Raw genomic sequence first — 12910 nt, forward strand, 5'->3', positions numbered from 1 at the left:
CTTTATGAGGTAGGTGCTATTAGCAGCCCATTGTACAAATGTAGAAACTGGGGTACAGAGAAGTTAAGTGAGTTGATCAAGGTCACACAGCTATCAAGTGGCATAGCTGGGATCTGAATCAGGCAGCTTAACTCCAGAAGCTCTGCTGTTTCTCATCCCTTAGATTATGAACTTTAAACTCCTTTGCACAGAATTCAACTTTCTTTGTGATCCAGGCCCTGCTTCCTTCTTCAGCTTGTGTCAACCTCCTGTCACCATGGCGATACCTGCTAGGCTCTGGCAACGATAAGCTGCTTGTGGTCTCTGATCATGCCCAGTCTCTCTCACCGTCTTGTGTCTTTGAACACTCGTCTCTATCTAGAAACAATTTTGCTCCTCTTGTTCAAATGGTTAAGTCTTAGCCCCAGTGCACAGGCTCTGGGATACCATTGAGATAGCCCCTGTGTTCTGTTCTCCCACTGCTGGCGGGACACAGCTGCTCATAGCACCCGCCACATTATTTATAGCCCCTGGTCACACCAAGCTTGTCCTCCCATGTCAGGGCCTCTGCATTTGCAATTTCCTGAGCCTGAAACACTTTCCCCCTGGTCTTTGTATGCCTGGTTCTTTCTTATCATTCAGGTCTCAGTTCAGATGCCACCTTCTCAGAGAGGCCTTTTCAGGACAGCCAGTCTAAACTTGTTCTCCTACCACTCTTTATCCTACTACACTGTTTCAATTTCTTCCTAGCACTTCATTTTCACTATTTGAAATCATCTGTGTTTCCGTCACCTATTGCTACACAGCAAACTAGCCCAATACTTAGTGGCTTAAAGCAAGAAGGTTTTATTGTGTTTTACTGTTCTGTGGGTCAGATATTTGGGTAGGGCTTGGCTGAGTGATTCTTCTACTTCGTGTAGCATTGACTGATATTCAGTGGGAGGCTGGGCTGGGCTGGAGAGTCCATAATGGCTTTACTCTCATGCCTGGTGCCCTGACTGGAATGGATAGAAGTCCAGGGCTCAGCTAGGACTGCAGATGGGAGCACCTGTAGGTGGCATCTCCAGCATGGTGGCCTCAGGGTTGTTGGACTTCTAACATGGTACACCGATTCCCTCAGAGCAAGTTTCCCAAAGGCCAAGGTGGAAGCTGCAAAGCTTCTTCTGCCCTTGCCTCAGAAGTTCCAGAATGTTACTTCTGCCACCTTCTACTGGTTGAGCAAGTCACCTAGGCCAGCTCAGAATCAAGGTGGGGAGGGGACATGGACCTCTTTTTCATAGAGTGGCAAATAATTTGTGGCTGACTTTAGTCAACCCTAGGGGAGGCTGAGGTGGGAGGATTGCTTGAGGCTGGGAGTTCAGTGCCAACCTGTACAACATGGAGAGAGCCCATCTCTACAAAAGATTGCTTAGAAATTTAAAAAATAAAAAAGAGGCTTACTATTTGTCTCTCTTCTTTATAATGAGAACTCCTTGAAGGCAAGATCATACTCTTCTGCAATAATGCATCCTCAGCACCTCCTCTGTACACAATAAACACTAACAAATACTTGCTGAATGCTTGTATAAATGAATGAAATGAAAAATGAAATGAAAAAGTAAATGAATGAAAAACTGAATGAATATATTTCTGACTTTCTGTAATGGAAACTCCTTGAAAACTGGGTCTGATTTTTTTCATCTTTGTATCTCTGTTCCTAATACAGTCTCCTGCACTAATAGATGCTGGGCAAATATTTGCCAAATGAATGGATGCATTTTAATTATCATAGTTAAAGGAGATAATGTAACTTATACCCAGTACATACATAGGTATTGAATAAGAGTGGCAATTATTAATGACTTACAATGCCTAATACATAGGAAAATCAATTTATATTTTTATTTAACAATTTTAAAAATGGACCAGATCCGTACTTCCCTGATTCCCTCCCTCTTCCTTTCTTTCTCCAGCAGGCTGTATGAAAAGCTCTCTAGTGGGGAGATGGCAGCCAAAAGAGTTCAGGACCCTAGTGTCTGCTCATCTCTGGGTGGGGGCCTTGACTCCTGGCCCTTGAGCACCTTTCTCCTTGCATGGCTGCCGAGACTAATTCACTCTGAGGTCATTAAAATGGAGGCTGAGATGATCTGAACAGCTCAGAGGCCTGAATTCTGATTCCCTGCTGCTCTCCAGGAGGATCAAATGAGATTACAGTTCTCTTAACATTCTGGCATTGTTTTGCCCTTGTGCAAGTACACACTCACAGCAATTACTTGAAGCCCTGTGTTAAATGCAGTGGGAAGGATGGGAGTTGGCATTTGATTTGCCACAAAAGGAAGGATAGTCTTACTACGTGGCCCCACTTACAGCGTGTGGCTTCACTCCCTAGTAGGCAGGAAGTAGGACTGTTCAGCTAGCATTTCAACTGGCAAAGGGAAGGCCATACTCAGAGGCCAAGTCTCAGCTTGTCCTCCCACTATACTGTGTGGGCTTGAACAACTTATTTGATCTCTTCAGGGCTTCGGTTTCCTCATCTATGAAATGGGGCCCTCCCTGTCTGTGTTATTTTCCTATCCAAATCTGTATTGATTGATAATTCCAATCTGGGTGACTCCTAGAAAAAGATTCCACATTCAAGGAAGCTCTATGACCAAAGGTGATTAATAAAGAGTACTGGGCCCGGCGTGGTGGCTCTCGCCTGTAATCCTAGCACCTTGGGAGGCCAAGCAGAGTGGATCGCTTGAGGCCAGGAGTTGGAAACCAGCCTGGCCAACATGACAAAACCCTGTCTCTACTAAAAGTATAAAAATTAGCAGGGTGTGGTGGCTCACATCTGTAGTCCCAGCTACCCAGGAGGCTGAGGTGGGAGGATCACCTGAGCCTGGGAGGTTGAGGTTGAGGTTTCAGTGAGCCAAGATCACAACACTGCACTCCAGCCTGCGTGACAGAGTAAGACTCTGTTTCAAAAAAAAAAAAAAGAAAGAATACTGTATACATTTCCCTACTTTGAAATCAGATTGAGTTTTTTAATTCAATTACTGAGCTCCCTGATACATTAGGCTTTTAAATTTGTTTAAAAATTATTTTTTCAGGGGCCTCCCTGTTCTATTAATGTTAAGACTTCTGATTCTTGACAGTGCTAAATTTTTCTCCTTCCCAAAGCCCTAGAAAGCACTGATTGCCACTCAGGCTACACTAGTGCCATATAATGCCTTACAGCTTGGGGTAAGTTTTATTAGAAGGGCATTTATTGGAAGCATGAGGATATATGGAAGATTATTTTTTCCTTCTTCTCCATGGCCTCCCTAAACAGTTATCCATGAATGTGAATTTTAGTACAGTTCAAGTTCCAATGACTGCATAAAAAATCTCTGTTTTATGTAAACTTCACAGATCTCACCAAGCTGAGACAAGAATTTTCAAAAGAAAAAGCAATACTTTGGCTAATTCTGGGGCAATGTTCTCTCCCTGTTGGCCTCCAGACTGGCCTAGTTTAAGGAACAAATTAGAGAATAAGGATTTTCAATCTTAGGGAACATTGCCTTACATAGGACAATTTTAAATGTTAGAACTTCATCTCCATAGAAGCAACTAAGAATTTTGAGAATCCATCATGTGCCAGGTATTATTTTTTTGCATATTATCTTATTCATTAAAATAATACTTCCAGAAAAGAGGGTAGGTCCATAAATTCAAGTAATTTGCCCATGTTCATGCAGCTGGCCTGAGACAAAGCTGAAATCCAAATTCAAATTCTCTGCCTCTAAGACCAGCACTTCCTCCTTCTTCCCCGGTACTGATTGCTTGGTTTCTCTGATTATTTTGATGATAATGATTTATTTGTTTTTTTGGAGACAGGGTCTTGCTCTGTCACCCAGGCTGAAGTGCAGTGGCACAATCTTGGCTTACTGCAACCTCCACCTCCTGGGCTCAAGCAATCCTTACACCTCAGCCTCACAGGTAGCTGGGACCACAAGCGCATGCCACCACACATGGCTAATTTTTATATTTTTGGTAGAGATGGGATTTTACCATGTTGCCCAGGCTGGTGTCAAACTCCTGAGCTCAAGTGATCCACCCACTTTGGCCTTCCAAAGTGCTGGAATTACAGGCATCAGCCACTGCACCTGGCCTGATTATTTTCATTTGAAAGATGCCTTAACTATATAAGTCTTGCTATGTTATTATCCAATTCCTTTAGTGTTTTAATAGCTTTAATTTATTTTCAAATACTTCCTCCCAGTTGGTGGCTTATCTTTTTTATGATTTTAACTGCATCTTTCAAAAAGAAGTTCTTATTTTTATGTACTCCAATTTATCGTTTACCTTTTTTTGGTGGATTGCACTTTTGGTGTTGTAGCTAAGAAATTTGTCTAACTCAAGATTACAAATATTTTCTCCTATATTTTCTACAAGTTTTATAATTCTAGCATTTACATTTTAGGTATATGATCCACTTTAAGTTCTGTGTATCTTATGAGGTGTGAAATGAAGTTATTTTTAGCAAACAGATATCTAATTATTCCAACACCATTTGTTAAATGCCATTCTATCTCCACTGAATTGCCCTTGTACCATATATGTGTGGCTGTTAGTGGGCACTCTATCCTGTTCCATTGATCTGACTCTATGCTAATGCCACACTATCGTGATTACTGTAGCTTTATAATGAATTGTAAAGTCAGGTAGTGTAAATCCTTTAACATTTTTTTTTCCTTTTTTCAAAGTGATCTTGGCTATTCTAGACCCTTTATCATTTCTTTATTCAGGGATATAGTTACAAAACAGAATTTAGAAATCTAAAAATAATTTAAAATTAAAAACTGCTATATAAAAAGCTGTATGAAAACTGCCTATAATGTAGCTTCATCAGGAAGTGAGGCCTTCTGGGCACTGGATTCCATTTAGTTAATGTAAAATTGTTGCATATACCTTGCATGGATTGCCATTTTTTTCAGAAAAATTAAAGTATAATCATTTATGCCAGAATTGTATTGGACATGATTGCAATTTTCATTGATGTTTCAGAAAATCCCTTGGGCCCTAGAGTATCTTAGTCATTATAAACATAGTTGTCATTGTCCTAGTATTGTGGGGGAATTACTGATTAAAGGGAGTTAATTAGTTGTATTGCTGTCTACCATAGTTATTTACTCTACTTTTGATTTGGGGAATGCCTTTCTTCAAACATCTGAAGTGTTGTATTTGATAGTGATATGCAAAGCATTCTGGGTCTGTCTCTTCCAATAAAGCATATCCCTATTTACTTTAAGCTTGCTATCTGCTGGAGACAGTGAGGAGTGACTATTAATTAGGTGAATTTAGCTCTGATCTGTTAGCTATCAATGCCACTGTGTGATGTGGAGCAAATTACTTACCCTTTTTGGGTTTCATCATTTGTGAAATGAAAGGTTTGGGCTAGTTAACCCTGAGTGGCCCATTTGGCTCTAGATTTTTCTTACTCTTTTGTAGTGTTTTTATCCACTTAAAAATTATAACCCCTTTCAAAACTTTTAATGTCAAAAAGCTCCGTGATGAGTCAGAGGGGGAGCTTTCTCAGTTAGGAAGTAGTAGTTGTTTGATGCATCACAGATTGCCTAACACCACTGCATGACTCTACTTTTGACCGTGGCCAGCACTGAGCAATTAAGATGGCATTTATGGCTCCTGGTGCTGAGATATTTTGTGGCCCATGGAACTCCCATATTCTAAGGAAAAGAATTTCTTCTAATCCCAAGCAATTCCAAAGCTTCAGAGTTCTCCTGAGTTGGCAGGTTAGATTTTCAAATGTATCTCCAAAGTAAGTGGTACTATTACTTGAAACCAAGAGGACTTCAAATATCTTCATTGTCGTTCTGACGCCAAAGCACAGCACAGCTACAATGATCATTGCTATACTAATAGAATAAGTAGCTTAGAGAGCCAGTTTACTAGGAGATGCAGAATAGAGACCCAAATTAAAAATAGTATAAGAGAACATTTAGTGGGCACTTACTGTGTACCAGGTGCTGTGCCAAGCACTTCATATGAATTATATTAGTTAATTCTCACAATAATATTGAAAACTAGGCATTATCATCTCCTTCTTACAAATGAGGACAGGATGCACAGTTTATGCTACTTGTCCAAGGTCACACAGTGGTAAGTGGTGGAGCTGGTCTTCAATCCGTATGTTTCAATCTAGAGTTTAAACTCTTAATGATGACATCAGAGACTAGCTAGCACATTTAAAGAGTAATTGCATGTGTAGGATTACAGTGATCTAGACAAAGAATAACCCGTTCTGATGGGTCACTTTTGGGTAGACTTGATGGAAGAAAGAATTCACAGAAGATTTCTTGAAGAAATTGTTTTGAGATTTATTTTGAAACGAAGGATATAAATTGGCCTAGAGAGATAGATGAGTTGGCACTGAGGAGATGGACTATATGAGGCCATGAAGACACAAATGAACAAATTTTGTGTTCAGGAAGCAACATAAAGACTTATGCATTGCAGAGTGATAGCCAGAAATAAAACTGATGTCATAGGGATGAAAATCCAAGAGGTTTCACTTTATTATAATAGGCACTGGAGATGCACTCTCAGTCTCAAGCAAGAAAGGGAACATAATTAAAATTGTCTTTGATTGTACAGTTTATCCTACAACTCATGTGGGATAAATATGAGCTTTGAGTGCATCAGGGAAGGTCAAAAGAAAATTTCTTAGCCAAACATATTTGATACTTAAATTATCTTCAGGAGTACCACATAGCTCACCTCACTAAGGCCCTATGGCCAAATAGTGCAATGGCTGTGTATTTAGGCCTTTAAGAGACCTGAATACATATTTTACATAATTTTTGGAAATAAAGGTGACTAGTCCACCTCAGTTAAGCCACCAGCACATTCCTTTGGCCCATCAACACTGGTATTGTGTAGTGGACATAAAAGGAACACAGAAGGGTTATAGATTAAAGTCAGGGTTGGGCAAATAGAAATCTCTCAACAATATGTACTAAATTGAATTGAATTGAAGTCTGCTTTCAGATAGCAATGGCTGCTCCTGAGTGAGGGCTAATGTATTTGGTGAAGTATAGTTGGGTCCCTTCCATTATAAATCCACTAATGCTAACTTAATGTCTCTTCACATTTTCTAAAATGACTTTTCTCTCTCTCTCTCCCTCCATCTCCCTCTGTCTCTATCTGTCTTTCTCTCTCCAGTTCCAGAGACCTAATGACTTCTCACCCCCTTTCCGCTTTGGGACCGTGCCCAACGGCAGCACAGAGAGAAATATTCGCAATAACTATGCAGAAATGCATGCCTACATGGGAAAGTTCAACCAGAGGGGTGTAGATGATGCATTGCTCTCCCTGAAAACAGGGTAAGAACTGCTTCCAAGCTCAGAGTCCTTGATCTGTTTCTCACATTTATTAAGCATACTATTGAATCACATGCACTAGGTATACCATGGTTGGTATCATAAAATGTTAAAGAAGACTTCATTTGCTCTTTATGGATTTCCAAGTTAAATTTGATAGTATCACTTAGACCAGTGTACAAAGATTCCTATGATATTACTTACTTCTATGTATTTTTTTACAAATTATTTTCTAGTTGCACTAATGTAACCATGAAGTAAGAGTGAAATAAATGTAGAAGTAGGGGGGCAGAGTGAAGGCTAAGGTATTTGTGCCGTGTATGAAATAAAGACCTGTTGTCTAAGAGGTGAAAATTATGGTTCTGGTGTCTTATGGACAATGGAGAAATAAAAGGGGGAAAGTGTAAATGTTTTTAGATAATTAACAGTAAGAATGTGTTGACTGATCTCCAGTGCCAGCTTGTGTTAACATACTCTGTCCTCTAGGGAGTGTTTGTCCATTCATAGGAGTTCATGACCTACACATGTGTTGGCTTGCACAGTCCCAGCCAAACTGATCCCTTTGTTCATTTGGCCTCCACAAGCTACAGTTATGGAAGATGATGGATAATGGAGCATTATAGATGTTGGGATTTGGAAGTCAAGGGGTCTTGTAGCTCATTTTCTTTGTTGTATGATGATTAAACAGCACTTGGACCTCCTCTCAATACCCTTGTAGCTCCAGGTCTGGAAAAGGCACCTAGATACATGGTTACGTAAAATACTGTTAGATTCTATGTTATCACCATAGATACGGTCACAAAAGATCTCAGAAGATGGGATTTGAGCTTGAAGGTAGGGCCACTTTGGGTATTCTGACCCCTGCTCCACCCACCATTCTCATTCATATCAGGGCTTTGGTTTTTTGGTGTTCCCCTTTCTATAGGTTACCTAACAAAGTGACTTAACTAATAAAAATGAAGGGAATAATGGTGTTGCTTTTCTTTCTTGCAGACCTCTCTATTGCCTGTACAGCTATATCTAAATTTCTTCCTCTACCTTTGATATGTTTAAATGTTGGTTTTAAATATTGATTCATGCCTTCCTGCCCCTATGCCTGGTCTTACTCCCTTTTTTATGTATTTCTCCCTTGCAAAGCACAATACATAAAATGAAGTTCTTTTATGTTTAGGAACTATATGCTGTAATTTATTTATTTGAGAGATCTGAATTCTTCTGTATTTTGCCTTCTCTTGTAGTTTCACTCATCTGCTCTTACACAAGCCTGTACTGCCACCACCTCAACCCCTCACCTCTATCCTTGTGCTGCACGACAGAATACTGGAAACTTCCTGACCACAAAAATAGCATTGCACATCTATTGAAACACAAACACCTACACTTATCCCCACTCCAGACTGTAATGAACTGAGAAATGAAAAATGTTATATAAATCTAACCCCATGCTATTTGTTGCTCATTGCGGTGGTTACTTTTCATTATTTCTGTTATTATTTTTATTGATCCCTTTTTACTCCTTCTTCCTTTCAGACACAGTTTATGAGTTGGCTTCAGGCCCAACTTACATTCTCATCATTCCCAGTGGGAAGAAAAGAACTCCTCCTTTCAACCCAAAAGCACATAAAGAACAGCCTGGGATTTAGGCTTTAGATTCTGGCAGAGTTCCAATTTAAACCTTACTTTGAACCAATTCTCCACATAGTTTTCTGGAACCCTACTGCTTCGTATTAATGGCCCCATAGGTAGTTTTGTTCTAAAATTCCTCCATTGGATTTGTTTGCTTTTTTCCTGTACAGGAAACTGGATGCCTTCATCTATGATGCAGCAGTGCTGAACTATATGGCAGGCAGAGATGAAGGCTGCAAGCTGGTGACCATTGGCAGTGGGAAGGTCTTTGCTTCCACTGGCTATGGCATTGCCATCCAAAAAGATTCTGGGTGGAAGCGCCAGGTGGACCTTGCTATCCTGCAGCTCTTTGGAGATGGTGAGTTCAAGAAAGGGAAAGTGCCCATTTGTCCTCTACTGATGGCCAGTCCAAAACATCAACCTTTTCCTTTCCTCCATTTATTTAACCTGTGCATTTCCAGAAAAGCATTTCACAGTATATTGTGTAGTTTTCAGGTATACATTAGTTTCTTATTGCTGCCATAACAAAGTGCCATGCACTGAGTGGCTTAAACAACAGAAATGTCTTGTCTCACAGTTCCAGAGAATAAACGTGTGAAATCACAGTGCCAGCAGGGGCAATCTCTTCTGGGGTCTGCAAGGGAGAATCTGTTTCATGCCTCTCCCATAGTATCTGGTGGTTTGCTGATAATCTTTGGCATTCCTCATCTTGTAGAAGCATACCACCGATCTCTGATTCATGTTCACGTGGTGTTTTACCAGTGTGCATGTTTTCCCGCTGCACACGTCTGTGTCTGAATTTCCCTTTTTCTTAAGAATGACAGTCGTATTAGATGAGGGGTTCACCCTACTCTGGGATGATCTCGGCTTCATTATGTTTGCAATGACTCTATTTCCAAATAAAGTCACATCCCAAGGTATTGGGGGTTAGGACTTCAACACATATATTTTGGGGGGATGGTATAACATCTTTCACCCCATAACAAGGTGAAAGATGGCAGGGAGAGGATTGAAGCAGTTTGTCAAGGAGGTTTGTTTCTGGGTTGCAGGCTATAATCAAACCTTCAGGGATAAAGTAGGAGAACTGATATTAGATGTTTCATCCAGTCATCTCACATGTGGCCAAAATAATAGATGGAACTGTGGAAGCTCTCTGCTCTTTATGTGCCCAGAGGTAGGGCAGAGAAATAAACTTGCAGCCATCTAGTCATTCTTCCTGCTCTCCCATCTTGCTCTTTCAGCTGGAAGAGGCAGGGTTAGGGTCCTCAGAGGCAGACACCATCAGCTACTCCCCAGTATCATCCTGGCAGCAGACTGAGCTGCCAACTTGAGTTGAAAAAATCTCATCTTCTGTTTCATTATATTCCTGTCTTCTGCATCCCTCTTCACTTTATTGTACAAAGAAACTACTCTTTCTGTTAGAATCACAGAAACTAACTCAGTTATGAATGAGCAGCCAGACCCTTCTTGGCTTCACCAGCCATCAGCCAAGTGGCTATCTCAATTATGTCTGCAGAAGGTTTGCCGTTAAGGATGAGATCAGAAGCAGAAGACCACAGGTGGATTTTTAGAATCCAGGTGAAGTTGTCTGCTCCACTAGTTAGGAGAATCATAGTTTAATTTAAAAAAAATAAGGGAAAAGTGGTTTGATTAACATTGGAAACAGGAGAATGTTTTAGCTGAAGTGTTACCAAGCCATTTTGGTATAAGAGCTTCTGTAATTTTAGTGTAGCTGTCACTCAAAGGCAATAATGGAGACGATACCCATCAGAAAGAGATGATTTGCAAAAGTTGCCAAAACTTTAGTCGGATTATGCAAGCAAAGTTCAGTTTTTTAGCCAAACTAGAACTATTGGAATAGGCAATTTTCTCCATGAGATTTTCAGAATTTTGCTTGTCTAGAACTAGATGCATTCTAGGGCACATGGTTTCTTTTACTTTCCTTTTGTCTGGGACCTCTTCCTACTTCCTAGCATCTGGTGAAGTGGAAAAAGGTCATTGAAATCTGACATGAATTAAAGCAATCAAAGCATGGTTAAACAATGTGTAAAGAAGGCAAGTCTGAATTTGGGAGTCTTATTTTATTCAAGCTCACTCCTCTTTGCTCTTTATTTTCTTCAACAAGAGATCAGTAAATCGGAGGGGCCCTAGGGAATCAATCAATCTCTCTGCCTCTCTCCTCCCTACCCAATCTGCTTTGCACAATTTTAAGGGCAATTCTCTGAATCACTCATTCGATTATGTTATTCCCCACTGTCTGTAATATTAAGTGCAGAATGCTTAATCTGATACTCTGGTCTTTAGCACTCTCACATCAATCTTTTTTATTCAGCTTCTTTTGCCTACTGTGTCTTTTTCTGTTTGAACTGTTCTGTATGCCTTTCCTTAAACAAGCCTTGTGTGTTCCCACCGACCATACTATTCCTGCTGCCTGGAGTGCCTTTTTGTACAATGTAAATTAAAATTCATCCATCCAGCATGCCCACTTCCAACTCCTACTTACTTCACGAAAAACCACTGGCCATGCTATCCACAGAATTACCGTCACCATTTTGAACTCTTGTTACCTGCAGACAGCTTGTCATTGTGATTATTTATATGCCAATTTATACAGGCTAGATAATGGAGAGTGGGAGCAACATTTCATGTGTTCATAGCACCTGCAGTACTCACATGAAGTTTTTATTGAATGCTTACTGAGTATGTTGATGAATTAATATGTAATGGCATTAATAAGATTACTGTTAACTTTTTTCATTTCCTTTTTGTCTCCTTGTCTCTTTTCCTTTCATGTATCTTTCTCTTTCTTGCTCAATACCCCTCTTTTTCCCTTTTCTCTACTCCTTTCCTGTCTCCTCTTTTTATCTGTTTTCCTTCTCTGTCCTTTCCCCAGGGGAGATGGAAGAACTGGAAGCTCTCTGGCTCACTGGCATTTGTCACAATGAGAAGAATGAGGTCATGAGCAGCCAGCTGGACATTGACAACATGGCAGGGGTCTTCTACATGTTGGGGGCGGCCATGGCTCTCAGCCTCATCACCTTCATCTGCGAACACCTTTTCTATTGGCAGTTCCGACATTGCTTTATGGGTGTCTGTTCTGGCAAGCCTGGCATGGTCTTCTCCATCAGCAGAGTAAGTGTTTTGATTTAAATGCCTAGAGCTTGTTAGGGACAGCTTAGCCTAGCACTGTACAAAGCAGAGAGACCCAAGAGGACACTATCTCCACCCCCATGTTGCTCAAGCAATAAACCACATCATGTATGTTTTCTCAGGAGTTTGTGTGATGTGATTGCAAGCGGCTCAGAAAAGTGGGTGATACTATATTTCCTTCAAGAAACAGCTTTCTGTGTGGGATTTGGGCATTTGGTTCTCTACGGGAACTGACAGATCTGTCAAAATGGAAAATTTGGCTTTTTACCAAATGCCTTTCATCACCATTAGTTGGTTCTGTATAAACTCTATTAACTATCTAATCCTTTAAAAATGTACATTTCTGTTTAAATAATTATATGTAACATATCTCTTATTTTAACATACAAAGGTATATTATTAGTTGTTTCACTCTATGTTTTAACCATGTGTTGGTTATGGAGAGTTAAAGAGCTTAATAGAACCTTCAGAAATAAGCTCTGACTCATAAGAAATTTACATTCCAGAAACTTCCCTAGTTGGAGCAAGAGTAAAAACTCTTAGGTCATTCTTTATTTAGGTCTCCTCTTCATTCCTAGTCCAAAATGAGACACTAGGAAGACAGTTTTGTGTATGAGCAGAAGGTCACAGGGAGAAGTTTTTTAAAAAGTGAGCTTCTTTTGATTTTGTTAATAAAGTGGAGAGACTAATTCATGAGAATGAATGAAGGTCTAGGTTCCAGATATGGCCAACTTTGACTCAATCGGAGTTTTGTATTAATGAGAAAATTGATTTCTCATTAAATTATTTCATGTTTTCATCTTTTTCCTATAGTA

At 40.1% G+C, this 12910-nt stretch overlaps 1 protein-coding gene and 1 long non-coding RNA gene across 5 annotated transcripts in view; one reads left to right on the forward strand and one right to left on the reverse strand.

Moving 5' to 3' along the window:
* The window catches only part of LOC105481967 (glutamate ionotropic receptor NMDA type subunit 2B), a 442762-nt gene that overhangs the window by 404159 nt on the left and 25693 nt on the right, over positions 1 to 12910 (forward strand). For all 4 annotated transcript variants that reach the window (XM_011741769.3, XM_071072181.1, XM_011741782.3 and 1 more), the window contains 3 exons: positions 7162 to 7322; positions 9116 to 9303; positions 11839 to 12077. In XM_011741769.3, coding sequence (XP_011740071.2) covers positions 7162 to 7322; positions 9116 to 9303; positions 11839 to 12077 — 588 coding nt within the window. The remainder of the gene's footprint in view (positions 1 to 7161; positions 7323 to 9115; positions 9304 to 11838; positions 12078 to 12910) is intronic.
* Positions 1 to 12910, reverse strand: part of LOC139356856 (uncharacterized) — a 59866-nt gene that overhangs the window by 42593 nt on the left and 4363 nt on the right. The gene's annotated exons all lie outside the window — the stretch shown is intronic.

Source organism: Macaca nemestrina, chromosome 10 (genome assembly GCF_043159975.1).
Source record: "Macaca nemestrina isolate mMacNem1 chromosome 10, mMacNem.hap1, whole genome shotgun sequence".
Taxonomy (NCBI): Eukaryota; Metazoa; Chordata; class Mammalia; order Primates; family Cercopithecidae; genus Macaca; species Macaca nemestrina.